The sequence below is a fragment of the Accipiter gentilis genome, chromosome 1, assembly GCF_929443795.1.
Source record: "Accipiter gentilis chromosome 1, bAccGen1.1, whole genome shotgun sequence".
NCBI classification, from domain to species: Eukaryota; Metazoa; Chordata; class Aves; order Accipitriformes; family Accipitridae; genus Astur; species Astur gentilis.
In genome coordinates, this window is record NC_064880.1 from 15,276,251 (window position 1) to 15,292,848 (window position 16,598).

At 37.7% G+C, this 16,598-nt stretch overlaps 1 protein-coding gene across 2 annotated transcripts in view; it reads right to left on the reverse strand.

Annotated features, from left to right (window-relative positions):
* SPAG16 (sperm associated antigen 16) overlaps positions 1-16,598 on the reverse strand; it is a 435,661-nt gene that overhangs the window by 184,208 nt on the left and 234,855 nt on the right. For both annotated transcript variants that reach the window (XR_007506050.1, XM_049800597.1), the window contains exon 12: positions 2,166-2,351. Coding sequence is in view for 1 of the 2 variants with exons in the window: in XM_049800597.1 (XP_049656554.1) it covers positions 2,166-2,351 (186 nt within the window). In the remaining variant the exon portion in view is untranslated. The remainder of the gene's footprint in view (positions 1-2,165; positions 2,352-16,598) is intronic.

The window sequence follows — 16,598 nt, forward strand, 5'->3', positions numbered from 1 at the left end:
ACATACACTTCTACAGCACATCTTACAAATTCATTTAAACAGACTAGCTAAACAGAACTCAGTTGTCTTTTGGACTTAAGTAATGTAACGTAAATGAACACATGGGCTTTTATTGTGAACAGACTGGAAGTCCACCAGTGAGGTCTCCAAGTGAGGCTTTTTTATTCAGAGTATGACTCTGAATACTCCTATTTTAAGCATACTATGCCACATTTTTATGCCACCTCCTGCTCCCTTTAGCCACTGAGATTTTTGCATGACTTAAGGTTTCAATAATTACATGCTGATAACTAGCCTTTCACATCATGGCTGTGCTCCTTACTCTCTTATTTTCAAATGCAAAATGCACATCAGCTACACCGAAGGTAGAAATGCGAGTGGGAAATGAGTGTGAGTGGGAGGCATGGGTTGGTGGTAAAGATTTGCTTTGATTCCTCTGACTACAAAAGCTTCCTTGGTAGAGAAGATATTTTAAAGTGTCTAAACAAAACCTTTGTCTATGCAAATTCAAAACCATTCTGACATAAAATTAAAGCTATTCTTAGTATTATTTCTTAAAGGTCATGAATATGCCATAAAGGATGATCAAAGTATTAAAATCCTACAAGTTAAGAAAAGATGCAACAATACAATAGATTTCTGGTGTTTTCATTTCTAAGCAAAGCATTGACCATTAATTCTTATTACTGATAGTAATGGTGGAAGCATCATCTATTATCAGAACTGGCTGACAATTTCTGTTATAAAGCCCACTTCTCAGTTATCTTGAACTTTGCCAAACTTTAAGTGCTTTGCCTATAATTTTATAAAAATTGAATATTTGTTTCACGCTTTAGTTTTAAGTAGCTGCTCTCAGCTTCGCCAAAATAATTTGGAATAATTCATGAAAGGATATGTTGCTTATCCCATTTTGAAACCAAGGTTTTTATTATTATTTAATGTTTCCTCAATTCACAATTTGAAAGCAAGACTGAAAACCTGATACTGACAGAGTTTTAATTAGCTCTCAAAAAATCTGGCTGATTTACAACATTTTGAAAAATCTCAACTTATACATGCGTATCAGAGAAGTACTTCACTTTTACAACAAACCCCTCAACACTCCCGCTTCACCAAGCACTCTCCTAAAATAGGTCTCTAGGTCTCAAGAGCAGGGCTTGGTGCAGTCGCAGCAGACTGGGAGTGATCTAGGCAAAAGGAATGAAAGAAGAAAGTCTCCCTTGCTTTTTCGGTGAAGCTTCTTTCCCTGCAGTGGCTAACAAGCTTGAAAGAGTATTTCACCTCATTCAAATGCAAAGGAAGAAAAAGATGAGAGGAAATTGAAAAATCCATTAGGACTGGATAATAAAGAACCAGGTAAAACACCTATAAGACTGGAGACCTGTCTGTAGACTGATGACATTCAGCTGTTAAAAATCACACCTAGTACAGTACAGTGGTGTCAGTAACACTAATCCTAAGTCTTTCAGGAGTCTAGAAGGAACAGTTTGGGAAAAAAAAGTAAATAGGTCCATTCCATTACTTAAGGTGTAAATTAATCAAAATATGTCACCTCAAATATAACTGAAGAAAGTTGAGGAACTAATAATTAATTGGTAAGCAGGAATATACTAATATTCTAGAAGAACCTTCATAAAAACGTGTTTGCCTGGATAATAAAGAAAATGAAGAGGTATACATTGATTTATTAATCAGGAGTCACCTTGCCAAAACATATATAATGAATAAAATAAATTTCTACTTGTCCAACCTTAAATTAAAGCGTGTTGCATACTCATGAGCTAGAAATACTATATAGAAAACTTACTTAAATTTTTGTTCAGTAACTTAAATTACATATTGAAGTTCCACAAAGCTCTGACCTTAAAAAAACCCAACAACAACACAGAATAACAGATGCCAAATAAAAGCAAATACTTTTTTTTTTTTTTTTTGGCACTATATTAAATTAAGTCCTTCCCAGCAACCTATTTAGTAAAGCCTTTATCTAGTAAATCACATCAAAGCCTGGTTTTTTCACCAATCCTTTTAATTTATCTATGTTCTTAAAACAAAGTCTGCAAATTGATGCCAGACATCTCTCTCTCACTGGGCTAAAACATAAACCAGTGGTTATTAAGTAAAGTTATCAATCAGCTAATAAAGAATCTCCAGTAACTCCATACCTGTTAACATCCCATATTTTACTTGTGTTGTCCATGGAGGCAGAAGCCACAAAATCACCACATGAATGCCATGAGCAGTCCCATACAGCACGGGCATGTCCTTCTAAAGTCAGAATGCATCCACGTTTTGAACAGTCCCATATCCGCATCGTGGTATCCCCACTTGAAGTGACCAGCTGGCTGCCACTGTTATGAGGAATAAAAATAAAGAGTAGTTTTTAGCAAGGATATAGGTGAAGACAGGTGAAGTACCAATTGTTGGTTTTACATTAAAATACATATGAACAAAAAATTATGTTTGAAAACATTCATATTTTTACTTTACACAGTTTCCTGACGCATCATAGATCAAGCAGTCATGTATTAAATATGCTACCAAAAGCAAAGAAAATGAGATATGAAGTAGCTATCTTCCATGGGAAAGTAAATACAGGTTCCAAAAATTACATTCTTACTTTTTGTAGTCTATTTATGAGTTTATCAGTAAAAAAACTTAAGCCCAGAGAACTGCTTTCAAAATAGAATAAAACAGCTTCAAGGAAAAGTATTTTCTTATTTCCCAAATCCATACCATTTTCTACATATAAATTATTATTTAAGCATCACAATTTTGTCTCTTCTGACTCAGTATAAACACTTTAACACATTCACTATCTTTGGGGGTCATTGATATGTTATAGAAATGAAAAATAGAGTTCAATCCAGATTTTTTTGGCCAAATCTTCAGAAATAAACCAGTATAGTTCTATTTCATTTAAGCACAGACATACAGCTTCAGACTAAATGTCCATCTGGTTCAGTACCATGTTATACAACAACTAGTAGGGGATTGCTAATAAAAAGAAAATAAGAAGAAGTATGTAGAGTGATTCTCCTATTAAACTCTCCCAGACTTAGCCTGTGGCTCAGGATTTCTTTGAGACAGAAGCTTTGTGCTTAACAAGCATCCATGGAGGTTTTTTTCCATGACTAATTAATTTTTTAATATATGCAAAGCTTTAGCACCTACAATCTCTTTTGTCAATGAACTCCAAAATTCAATTATGGATTGTGGGAAAAAATATTTTGGGGTCTTAAATACCTTACTTGATTTCATTTGATGCTTCTAATTCTAATACTGTGGTTAAAAGTAAACACCGACTACACATTTACCATCTCTAAACCAATTGTGATATTATAGGGCCCTATCACATTTTAACCACAAAGCTGAAGACTCCTACTCTATTGACTCATTCCTCATTCCATCTCTTTGATCACATTTACCATCTTTCTCAGCACCTTTGAGCTGAAACTGAAGAAACAGGTAGCCAAGGAAGGTATATAATGCCACAGCAGTGTTTTCTGGTTTATTCTGTATTCCTTTCATTTGATTTGCATTTTTGGCATTACTACGCAGAAACTTTCAGAGAACTGACCACAATGGCTCCAAGATTTCTTTCCTGAGTACTAATAACTAGTTTAGACCCATTATCTATGTACAATTAGGACTATTTTTTTCTTATGTGCATTACTTTGCATTCATCTTCATTGACTTTCATCTGCCACTTCACCATGGAGTCAACCGTTGCAACGGAAATTCTTTTCCTGTCATTCTTCACATCCAACCTTCATTTTTACTGCCCTGGCTAATTAGCAAACCCATGCAGCTCATTCTCTTCCCCAGTTTCCAAGATCATCTTAATAACTGGGGTCCCAGCACAGATCCCTGTGGGACTCAATAATTTCTCCATTCTGAAAGTGACATTTTATTCCTATCCTTTCACCAGTTTTTAAACTCACAAGATAAATTTCTGCTTTATTCAGGACAGTTTTGCTTCTTTGAGAGTTGTTGTCAAATGACCTTAAGAAGAATTTACTGAAAATCCAAGTATACTGAATTTACGAATCTCCCTTCATCAAATGCTCAGCAAGCCCTTCAGAGAACTCTAACAGATTTCTGATACTTAATTTCCAAAGCCATGCTGACCCCTCCCAATGCTCCATTAGAACAAATGTATCCATGTATCCTGTAATTTTGCTTCTTAATATCATTTCTATGAGTCTTCCCAGTATAAAAGTTAGATTAAGTGATCTACAGCCCCTTCGTCCCAAACGCTTCTAAAATATTGGGAAAAAGTTAATGCAGCCTTCCCAAATTATACCAGGAATAATGGAGGTTTTCTACTGTGTTTACTAAAAAACCCAGGAAAAACGTTTGGGGATAATACACAAAAATACAGGCAAAAAAATATTTTAACCTTGGGTTTTCAGACCAATTTCTGCTGTTATCTCACCAACATCAAAAAGATCATCTTGCCTTTAGGAACCAATAAACTCTCCTTTTATTTGAATAATGAAAAATGTGCTATCACAGGCAGTAGAAATTCTTCTTCCAAATCGCTGGATATAAAACTGTGGGAACTGAAAACAGCTCAAGGGTTGATCCTAAGCAGTACTGTAAAACTTCATCCTAAGAATATACTCGGAGATATTTACTTCACTGTTGAAGTGTAAAAAAAACAGAAGAAGAAGAAGAAGAAAAAAGTCTGGGAGGGGTGGTATCAAACTTTTTTTTTTATATTCTTCCTTTCCTCCTTTTCCAATAGATGTCCACAGATTGTTCTATAAAAATACCTACTAAGACAGCTTGAAATATGTGCATCATTTACCTGATAGATCTTAAGGGGGAACTTGCCATTATGAAATATCACCTACCTAAACTTTTGACTATTTTTAACACTTACAGTTTAGATTGCTATTTTTTGTGAAAATATCATTATAATCCTCATTAAGGCAGTTACACCCCCATGCCTAAGACAAAGTTTTGAGAGATTAATCTCTCAAAATTTTTTAACATTGCACAGGAATAATTCTGAAGCTTTTTTCACACATACCAAAGCATAAAGGATTGAAGCCTGAGTAAGGGTTCGGAGGAGACCCTAATTTTGTCAAGCTGCTAGGAATAAATGTCCTTTTATTAATGAAACACTTGTACTTTTAATAAATCAAGCTAAATCTCACTTCTGGAGACAGATAAAATTAGCGAAATGACAAATTATCGTCCCCCTTATACATTTATGAAATAAGAGCTATTTTAAAACAAATTCAGAAGCAGGTATAAAGGGGGACTGATGAAATCTATAATTGATTCAGAGGGTAGTATGCACTGGCACTGCCGTGAATCACAAAAAGAGATTTATTGCTTATGCATTTTTTAATATATAATCCCCAAATGCTACATGAAGAACTGGTTCCTTGGGCTGAATTTTAAGAATACACCATCCAGGCAGTGATGAAAATCTTTCAGAAAACAGATATGAGCAGGAAGGTAGTTCAAATGGATTCAATTTGGCAATCTGTGGCAGGGGAAAGAGTTACAAATGAGGTTTAGTACTCCTTACAGATGAAAGGAGAAAAAAGTGGAGACTGAAAACAAAAGTGTAGCTTGTGCAGGAAAAAGTTTTGAGGGACAGGCTGACAGTGGAAGTAAGGGCAAAATTACTCAGGAACAGAGGGACCCAATGCCCCAGTCCCCTGCAACACAAGCTCCCTAATATTTCCTGGGCGTAAAAAAAGCATCACTTCATTAAAGAAAGGGGAGTTGCATCAGTTGAGGATCTGTAACTACACATGTATGAACTTAATGTCAGCATTTCTGGGAAGCACAAGCTGCTGCTTATAGGAATGATGGCTGTCATAGCTGTTTCAGCACTGGGCCTGCACTTTGTGGTCATGAAATCTTCGCCACACACTAGTATTCAAACCAGACACACATACAATGAAAAAAGTGCTATGTCAAGCCAAGTCAGGCATCTAAATCAAAATGCTGCTCTTAGAAAAAAAGTCCTATCTACTTAATAGCTGATCAATTGATCAATAATGACATACTTTTTCTGATCTGCAGCATTTTTTGGTCCTGGGAGATAAAAGAAACACCCCAAATTCTGAGGTAATGTTTTGTTACTTATAGCTGCAACATTGTTTTTACTGCACTATTGTTCTATATGTATGATATAAGATTATCTGGGGAGAAAAAATATATCAGGAAAAGTAGATGTTTTAAATGATTTAGGCTGTCAGTTTAACAGCCTGTGATACCCACACAGTCCTCTACCATATGACTGATTTTCAAACAAAATGCATACTGATTTTTATATTAAAAACATAGGGAAGTATGACAGTAGATGCTCAGCCTTAATTATCAGCAGCTATATATATAATTTCCATTTGAATTTAAGATTGATCACTAACAGAGAAAGCTCCAAGTAATCCTGTGAAGTGTGTATATCTTTAATTCAGAGGATAATAAAACACTAATTCTCTTTTACCAAACAAATCAAAGAACCAGACAATATATTAGGAGACAAGAGCAATGTAAATCCTACCTTTTTCTGTCACTTGAAACACATTCACATATACGCAAATAACTTTGTCAGCTTTTAGAAATTTGGTGCTAGTATTGTTTTTTAAAGAAAGTAGCACCACATTTGTGTACGGTGCTCTATGGACCTGATCAGGTGGGTTTGTATGGACTTGCTTGGTCTGTTTTGGGGCTTTCTGTTCAGACTTTCTAGCAGACTAAAGCACTATAAAGGATGAAATATGTCTGTATAGTTTAGAACAAAGTATTTATGTAGAAAAATCTTTCAAAAGTTCTAGGCAATGGAGAGTCTATGACACCTGTAACCCCTCCATTGTCTCTATGGATACACTTTTTTTCTTAATACTAAATACACATACAGTTTTACCTTTCAACTGCTTTCAGGTATTCCTAATTGATGCTATAAACCTGCCCTTCCAGAAATAATTAGCGTGGAAAAAAGCCTTGGGAAATGTTAATTCCGTGTTCCACAAAAGCACATGGAGCATTAACTTCTCAAGCCTTAACAAATCTTTCCTCCCTCATATTCTAACCACACACATTTCCTTTCATTATACATTCCTCCTCCTTCCAGCTTCACTATTCTCACTACAAGATGCCTCTCCATTTATAGTTACTGAGTTGTAGACATATCAATAATTAAAGGTCATATTCAGCAACAACATGAGCCTTGGCACAGAGTTATTCTACAACATTTCAGGTGACTGATTACCTTTCTGGAATACCAGTCAAATGAAGGTAATAGCTACACTGATAGCATTGCCCTGTAAATATATCAAACGTAATATCAACAGTCAAAGCAGCTTCAAATATTGCACCTCATTCAAATATTTCTGGATGATGGACTTGGATCTGAACCTCAAGCTGCTCCAGGTATTACTCAGGTTACATCTGAAGATGCTGTGGAATGCAGAGCTAGCAAGCTATTCTGCTTCACAACATCAGCTGTCAAGTAGGAGCACAGATCCCATCCTTCAAAATTTATAAGGATTGTCATTTGGCATCAGCCAAAAAAAAAATGATAAAGCCATTTGTATCATTAGATCTAGCTGCCTAGGACATCTCTCTTTCAACCTCTCGTATCATGGACTGGAGCAATACCTCTCCATAACCACTAAGCATTCTTGGTCAGCTTTATTCTGAGTACTGGTAGAGAGAGAGAACATCTTGCTCTTCAGTTTATTTCATAAATAATAGTAACGTAGACTTCTCTGTCCAACATATCTCATCTTAAGAGTTAATTGCAGGAATATTACTTTTAGCAGTTGCCAGGGACAGTACTGTGAACCAGACAACAATTTGTTACTCTGTTCTACATGCCATTAAGTGAATGTAGCAACATCTGTGCTGCTAGCATTTGCATGTATTATTTATGTAGTGCTGTGGTCATGCCCGGTGTTCTGCAGACAAACTAAGGTACAGCTCCCTTCCTGAGACAATTGCAGTCTAAATCAAAAGGTGGTGAGCAGAGCCTTACACACAGTGCTGTCAAACAATGGTTCTCAAAGCAACACACTAAACCAAACACAACTTCTGAATTTTTGTGTCCTAAAAGAGCTGCAGCAACAGGTAGCATCTGGCTGGAACTCAACTGTACAACATAAGCATCAGCAACTCAACAATATATTTTAAACATACAGTCTAAAACATTACAGGATTATCAGTCTTTTACCATGGCAATTAAAAAAACCTTTAAAATCAATATTCCAATTGCTTAATTGGAAAAATGATGTCTCTTTTATTTAACTCTATTCATGCAATTATTCTAAAGCAAAATTCTAAAAGCTACTCTACTATTTGCAATATCAGCACAGGTAGACCCTAAGGACAGCAAAGCCCAAGGGAAGAACCGCAAATACTGTTAGAGATTACTTTAATTTTGTTGACATTTTATGCTAGGCCATAAGAAGAAAGAAAAAGAAAGGAAATGTCTAGAAAAACTGAGTTATTCCATGAAAAACAGAACTAACGAAGCCTGAATGTCTATGGAAGTATCTTTTGTTTCTTCACCCAATCACTTTAGCTGTTGATTAAATAAACGTATCAGGAATTGATTGATCCTTTAGACTTCTACCTTCCAAGTTTTGCCAGCATCAGCCTGCAGGTTAAAAGTTACCAAAGCGCATGGGAGAGGGAGTAAGGAACATGCACAGAAGAAGCGGCGGTGGAGATACATCTTTGTAAGCTTCATTTTCCTTGGAAATAAGGTTAAAAACAGTGATCCAGACAGTTACTCTTAGGAAAGTATGTACCTACCAAATGAGACCTGTATTTAAACACTGTCTTTTCCATTTGACACTAAAAACAATGTAAGGTATGGAAATACAAAACATCAGTTCAGCTGTGCAGTCATCCTAACTCTTCTTTATTGTCCTACTTTGCTGTGGTGTGTTTCTGTCATAGCTCCTCATTTTCTTCTCACCAGAGAAGGTGAAAATTGGGCTGAATTTAAAAAAGGTTGGGGTCAACATATTATTTTAAAAGTTCCCATAAAAAACACTGAAAAGACAACAGTTGTTTTTTTTTCCACACCAGGCAGGAGACTTGCATAGTTCCTTGATAAAGGATGATGTGGATCCAACTCATTGTGGGTACAAAGGAAGGTGGGACAAAGATCTGGAAGAGGAATACATCAAGGATTACATGGAAGCTGCATCTGGCTCAAGAACCCTTGAAACAAGAAGTAAAGTCCAGGAGGGTACTACGACAAAACCTCACAAATGCCTTTCCTATTATCCATTCCTAGGCATCCCCTGGTACTCACTGCTGGGGACAAGATGATGGTCCAGAAGAATTTGGCATGTACAACCACCCTGATGTTCTCAGTCTGTATTTGAACTAAAAACTCAGTAGCAAAGATTTTGTTTCTAGTAGATTTTGTAACCTTGAAACAGGCTGGAGATATAGTTCACTTTTTGTTACTGGAACTCTGAGTTACATTAATTATTTACAGTGACATTTCTTATTAAAAACCCCAGGGTTTTTTTGATATCTGTGGTTCATTTTGGGTGTTGCTTTCACGGACTATGTGTCTAAGACATGTCTTATGTAGTAATTGTAATATGTTTCATCCTCCAGAATAATCTGAAGCCCAATTGTACTCCTGCTTTATTAATAGACATAAAATGTCATTTATACAGAAGGTGAGTGCCAGAATACTCAGCAGTAGAAATAAGAAAATACCTTTTCTTTTCCTCGTTTATCATCAAAGCTGAGGACAAAAAAAAAAAAAATATTAAATTTCAAAAATGCAAAATTAATCATAAACTGACATTCTATAAACCAATGAATACATTTCAAAGCCAGGAAGCATGGCAGTAACCAGCAGATGGTGGACGGTACATAGGTACCTGGCTTTTTGTCTGAAGAAAAATGCAACCATCCTGCAAAAACCTGTGACACAAGGCTATTGGCTGGAAATCTTCAGAAAACTCTCAATGCATAGTATGCCAAGTGCAAAACTCAAGGTAATTTTTCATTCTACATTACCTAATTGCTAGATCTTTTTATCATATTTCATGTTTATATATTGACCCAAGACAGGATAACTCTTTCCCCCTGCCATTCTACCTGGCTGACATCTGGGCGTGATATCAAAGGGAAAAAAATAGAGCAGTCTTTTGGCATAGCACCACTTGTCGCTGCTTCTAGATAAGACAGACACTGGGCATCATAAAAGCAGTAATCTTTTGTTTCAATGAAGTTCACTTTCTTCATTAAAACTTCCTTGAGGCTATATTACACTTCAAAAGTGACAGCTTCACATCTATGATAATTTAAATATAACATGCTCCTACTAGCAAAGAGTGTCCCAGTATTGTATATATGAAGTTTCAGACAACAAGTTTCAACCTAACAAGTCCTCCATATTTTGAAGCATTTTCCCTTTCTGAACTGAGTACTGATGACAGAAGCTGGCATATCTAACCATATACACACAGAGAAATCCTGTTTCGCCTGGTGCCTTTCCCACCTCTCTTACCAGCTTGCCTCTGTCCCAGTGCACAATTAGTCCTTTATTTCAAGGTTTTGGCCTGCTCTAAACACACTCTATAGTTCTGCATTCAGTATCATCTTGATGATTTTTTTATGTCCACAAGGTAGCAGACTGCTCTAGTTAGGTTACAATCTATACAGACCAGCCAGGCCTACTACATTCAAAACCATTAGCTTACTAAGATTAGCTTGGTATCTCCACAAAAATATTGAGTGTGTTACCATTCACCGCAAGCTAGTCTTCTTAACCTACAAAAAATGTGTTAGCTGTCTTTCAATGTCATGTAATTAAAAGTGGTTAAATGAGATTTTAAAATAATTTAGGCACCTGGTAGAAGGAAGTTTTTAGTACATGTAAAATTGCCTTTTAGGAGGCTTTGGAAGCACACCAGATAAGGAATAAAAATGAAAAGACAAAACTTAAACTAGTTACAATACTTGGAGATTAGACATAGCAAAATACATGTCAGCAGGACAGCAGGTGCTAGACAATACAGGGGTCTACGAAAGATTTAAAGACCAATGAATAATTACCTTTTCAACCAAAGAAAAAAAAAAATTCTTGTTAATAAGAAAAAAGATGTACCTTCTAAAAGCTTTCTGCCAGCTCATGTCCAGCATCCCACACCAAAATTCTACACCTATTTACCAAGGGGTAGGAGAATTTGGGCATCCTGTTTGAAGCAGGGAGCTCATAGGAGCCTAGCCAGTGATATTTCCAACAATTATGATGGCTGCTTATGCTGAAAGGAAACAGTGTTTCTGGCTCCAGTTGTGCCACCTTACTTTAGGATACTGCCAAGTAAATTTTCCTCCATTAACTTCATGAGAAATAATTATTTTACATGAAATCAAATATAATGAGTAAACATTGCCAAACTACCATATTTTCCAGAAACGGTAGCTATTCAGTACCACTCCAATACTTTCCCTCAAACAATGCCAATGTAAAGTTAAAATCTACCTATACTCTATTACATTAAAAAAATAAATTAGTGTATTCAGCCCATATAAAATCGTGCATAGTACCAATCAATATCCATAACATATATTAAACAGTGTGCTATTAATGTGTGATACTTAATCTCAACACCCATCCCATCCAGCATGGGTCGTTTCTCCTCCATTGGAATAACTCCAAACCCTCAAATTTTAATGAAAGTCTGTTGAGGTAGGGAAAAATGGGGTTTGGAAGGAGTTCAGATTCATGAATTCCATGTACAGAACAAATTTATGACCTACATTAACAATGATAATCCTGTGTCACAGTTCCTCTGAAATGCAAAGTTGTGGATCAGTCATTTCAAATCCATTATCATCCCCAAACGGTTGTCCAGTGATGACTAATCTCAATCAATAGCCAGTAATGAACCACAGCCATTAATCCCATTTGCATGTTTGTACAAAGCATCAGTTTTAAGCTGCATGCATAGACAGTTCAGTGAGTGTATAGAGATTTCACAGCTTGTGGAAAGTCCTGCGCTGGGATTTGGACATTTCCCAGGCACCTGGAAGAATATTTAACTCAGACTGTGTAATGAACTCAACAGTGAAGCCCAAGAAAACACACAAGACAGTGCACTAGCCAAGTGTTTGTATTTTGGGAAACTGACGATCTTACTGAGCCATGCCCTGGGGATACAAACATAACAAAAGGCAGGGAATTAGTTAATGGAGACAGTGACTGATAACAATTTGAAGTCTGAGAGGGGAGGAGGAATGGAAATGTTGAACATTAACAGATTCCTGGGTTGGTAGCAGAGAAAGCAGCATACCAAAACTAATACAATCTTCCACCCTTTCATAGAAAGGCTTTGGATGAAAATTGAACTTTCATTCATGAAGCCATGCAGTCTAACAGCTGATTGCTCAAGAAAGGTGGAAACCCAAAAAACCCAAAAGCCTCAAACCCAACAACTCTCAAAGCTGGTCTAAAGTGTGGACATATATATTGTGGCCTTCTTTCTTTCTGTTCCCCATTCATTTTATATATACACTACTCAAATGCAAAGAATACAATTAAAACAAGTGCAGAACATGGTTCCACATCCTTCAATGGTCAAACAAGTCTCAGTGCTCATTCACAGTTAGTCAACTCCCCCTGCTACTTGGGCTACTGCAACTGTTATGTGCCAGAAGTTATCCAAATTACTGCAACCATACAGCTTGAGGGGAAAAAAATAAATACAACAAATAAATTACAGTATCTGGAGTTCACAGGCAAGACAAATTTTCCTTACTTCAACCGTTAAACTTTATCACATGCTAACAATGATTTTTGAAGTAATTCACAACTGAAAGTAGTAACATAAGGTCTAGTCCTTGAAACAAGATTCATGCCAGCAGATCCAAAATCTCCATGGATTGATCCCAAAACATACTGCCAAAAGTTAGGGCATAAATTCCACATGGTTTACTAAAAAAGCATATTAAATACAAAAGAAACACATTAGGCAATGCTACAAATATACAATGAAATTAAAGAGTATCCAGGACTAATCCAACCATATTTAAATCCTTGCAAGGATTAATCTTGTATAATTGAGCTAAAGTATCTAATTAAAGGTAATGCATCACCAACCAGTAAGTACTCATCATTCCCACATCTACTGAACTGTACTGGTTAGATCATTTCTGGCAAGATGAAATAAATGAAGGACACTGACGCTATTGTGTGAAAGGGAAGGTCCTGACTTCAAATATGACAAACCGGTAATCAAGTTTTTCCTCCATCTAACTCAGAACACTATTTATCATCCCAGATAGATCATTGTGACTAGGATGAGGTTTCACATTGTGTTCCAGAGCCACACATTCCCCTTGTTAGCATTACATTAGCAGAAAATTAATCCTGCAGAAAAAATGGAAATGAAGTTTCCTGGCAGTTGAGTTCTCCAAGAGGGGTCACTGTACCAAAACTGTCCAAGTCCAGCAACTGGAAGCAAGTGGCTGGATACAGACCGAGGAGGAAAGGCTCAGAATCCTCCCCATCTGCAGCAGCTAGCCATAGCACTGGCACAGGCATAGCAAAAACCTGCAGCATCAGGCAACACGGGGATTTGAACCTCTGCCTACATACTTCAAGCCAGAAATGTAACCAAAAAAGGCAGTCATACTGATAAAAAAGCCCCCTGACCTCCAAAATCTTTTTAAAAAATATCAAAGTGATATTTGTATAAAACCTAAGCCTCCTACCTTGAAAGAGATATTTCAGTGCAATTCAATTTTGCAAACATTCTAAATATCTGGAGTTTATTTCCAAGTCAAATATCTTATACATTGCCTCAATTGAATTGCCATTCTCTAGTCAACTCTAACACTAATGTTTGTTATTTTAACAGCTACACTTAAGGAAACGCACATTTCAATGATATAACAAACATGGATATCTCCTTAGCTACTCCACTAGAACCCTTGCAGCAGACTTTAGGGAAAAAAAACAATTGCCTTTATTGCACAGAAGAAAACAATAATGAACCAAGAATGTTAAAGGCATCAAGATTATAATTGCATTCAAAGAAACATAACACAAGAGATTCTATTAAAAGAGACGTTTTGACATGTATAACAACTCTGAATAGAATGAGAGTGACATGTTGAGCAGAAACACAGGATCAGAGCAGCAAAACTGAGACCAACCCAAGCAAGGAGGCAGCTAGCTCTCTGTAATTCCAACTCCCCGTCCTCAAATAGGGATACTGCTGAAGCTAGAAGAAAACCTAAATGACTCTAAAACTGAAGGCACCACAGTGAACAATACCTTTTTCTCACAACCTAAATAAATGACCTGAAGAACCACAAAACCAAATTGCTTCTGGTGACTCCCAGACAGCAGCTGTACCAGGACCAGCAGAAACTGAAAATCAGGGTGATGTGTAATAAAAGAAATCCAAGAACTCCTTGAAGAGCAAACAAATTTCTGCAAAACTTTCACAGAACATATTCATGGCTTCACTGAAGCTGAACTAATAGGTTTACAAGTATACCATTTTACTGGTACTTTATAAAGAGATTTCAACTGCATATTCCTCCTCCCATTCTCTATCAAAGCGGTTATCATATAGAAATTATTTTCCTTCTTTCAAGTAAACACCAGATCTCATTACCCACTCTGCTGATCAGAAAGTTTCCTCTTAATTTCTGAGTCAAAACAATCACATCAAGATATCACTGAATTTGAATAACTGAATAAACTTTTGTCATAAAGAGAATGATTAAGCTTCACACCTGTTTTATGAAACCGATAATCATGCCTTTTCAACCAATATGATTAGATTGATTTAATGCTCCCAGTATTAAATATGGCTGTCTTCAGATCTAAAATTCAGATAATGAGTCAATGTAGAACACAAGACAATAATTTAAGAATAATGAGATTATTTCTATGTAAGCAAAGCATTCAGTATATTTGAAAACTATTTACCTTATAGACAAGCATAAAATATAAGTAACATGTTATAAAGATAAGATAGCTAAACAATAATTTAAATAATACCATACAAAGATGTATTGGGTCTGGCTGAGATGGAGTTAGTACTCCCTATAGCAGCCCTCATAGCACTGTGCTCTGCAGCTCTGTAGCTAGAAAGGTGTTGATAACACACCAGTGTTTTGGCTACTGCTGAGCAGTGCTGGCACAGCATCAAGGCTGGCTCTCCAACATTTTTGCCCTCCCCTCAATGGCAGGCTGGGGCAGGGCAAGATCTTGGGACGGGACATAACCAGGACAGCTGACCTAAACTAACCAAACAGATATTCCATACCATATGACGTCAGCTCAGATATAAAAGCTAAGTGAAGGGAGACGGAGGTGGGGGGCATTTTTGTCTTCCGGAGCAAGCACTACGCGTACTGGAGCCCTGCTTCCCAGGAAGTGGCCAGACATCGCCTGCTGATGGGAAGTAGAGAGTAACATCATTTGTTTTTTTCTTTGCTTTCGCGCGCGACCTTTGCTATCATTTTATTAAACTGCCCTTATCTTGACCCACGAGCCTTTCGTTATACTTTTCTCTCCCCTGTTCCAGCTGAGGAGAGGGAGTGATAGAACGGCTTTGGTGGGCACCTGGTGTTCAGCCAGGGTTAACCCATCACAGTCTTTTTGGTGGAGAATGCGGGCAATGTGAGGAATTTGAGATAAGGATAGTGACTGAGAGAGGTAACGGGCAAAACATGGACTGAACGCAGCTAGAGAGTTAAGAGCTGCTTGATAAGTGGGGAATCTTTATTGTTGTAATTGTGGTGAAGGGATGAGGGGTGGATTGTGTGTGTAAATTGTCCACTTTTGTCAGTTTTGTGATGATATTATTTTGATTTTGGTGTGGGGAATTATTTTTGTGATGTGAGTGAAGACTTTGTGTGATGAATGTGGATTTTAATGATAGTTCTTAAAAATGTGATGCACAGAGGCGAGGGGTGGAATGTATTGGTTTTGTCTGGCAAGGTTTTGGTAGCGGGGGGGGGGTTACAGGGGTGGCTTCTGTAAGAAGCTGCTGGAAGCTTCCCCTGTGTTTGAGAGAGAGCTTGCCCATACTAGCTGGCTCTAAGACGGACCCGCCGCTGGCCAAGGCCGAGCCAATCAGTGATAGTGGTAACGCCTCTGTGATAACAGTTTTAAGAAGGAAAAAAAGTTGGGACGGGGAGAAACTGCCGCCGGAGTGAGGAGTGAGAACATGTAAGAGAAACAAGCCTGCGGACACCAAGGTCAGTGAAGAAGGAGGGGGAGGAGATGCTCCAGGCGCCGGAGCAAAGATTCCCCTGCAGCCCGTGGTGAAGACCCTGGTGAGGCAGGCTGTCCCCCTGCAGTCCAGGGAGGTCCACGGTGGAGCAGATATCCACCTGTAGCCCGTGGAGGACCCCACGCCGGAGCAGGTGGGTTCCCGAAGGAGGCTGTGACCCCGTGGGAACCCCGCGCTGGAGCAGGCTCCTGGCAGGACCTGCGGATCTGTGGAGAGAGGAGCCCACGGAGCAGGTTTTCTGGCAGGACTTGTGACCCCGTGGGGGACCCGCGCTGGAGCAGTGTGCTCCTGAAGGACTGCACACCGTGGAATGGACCCATGCTGGAGCAGTTCGTGAAGAAC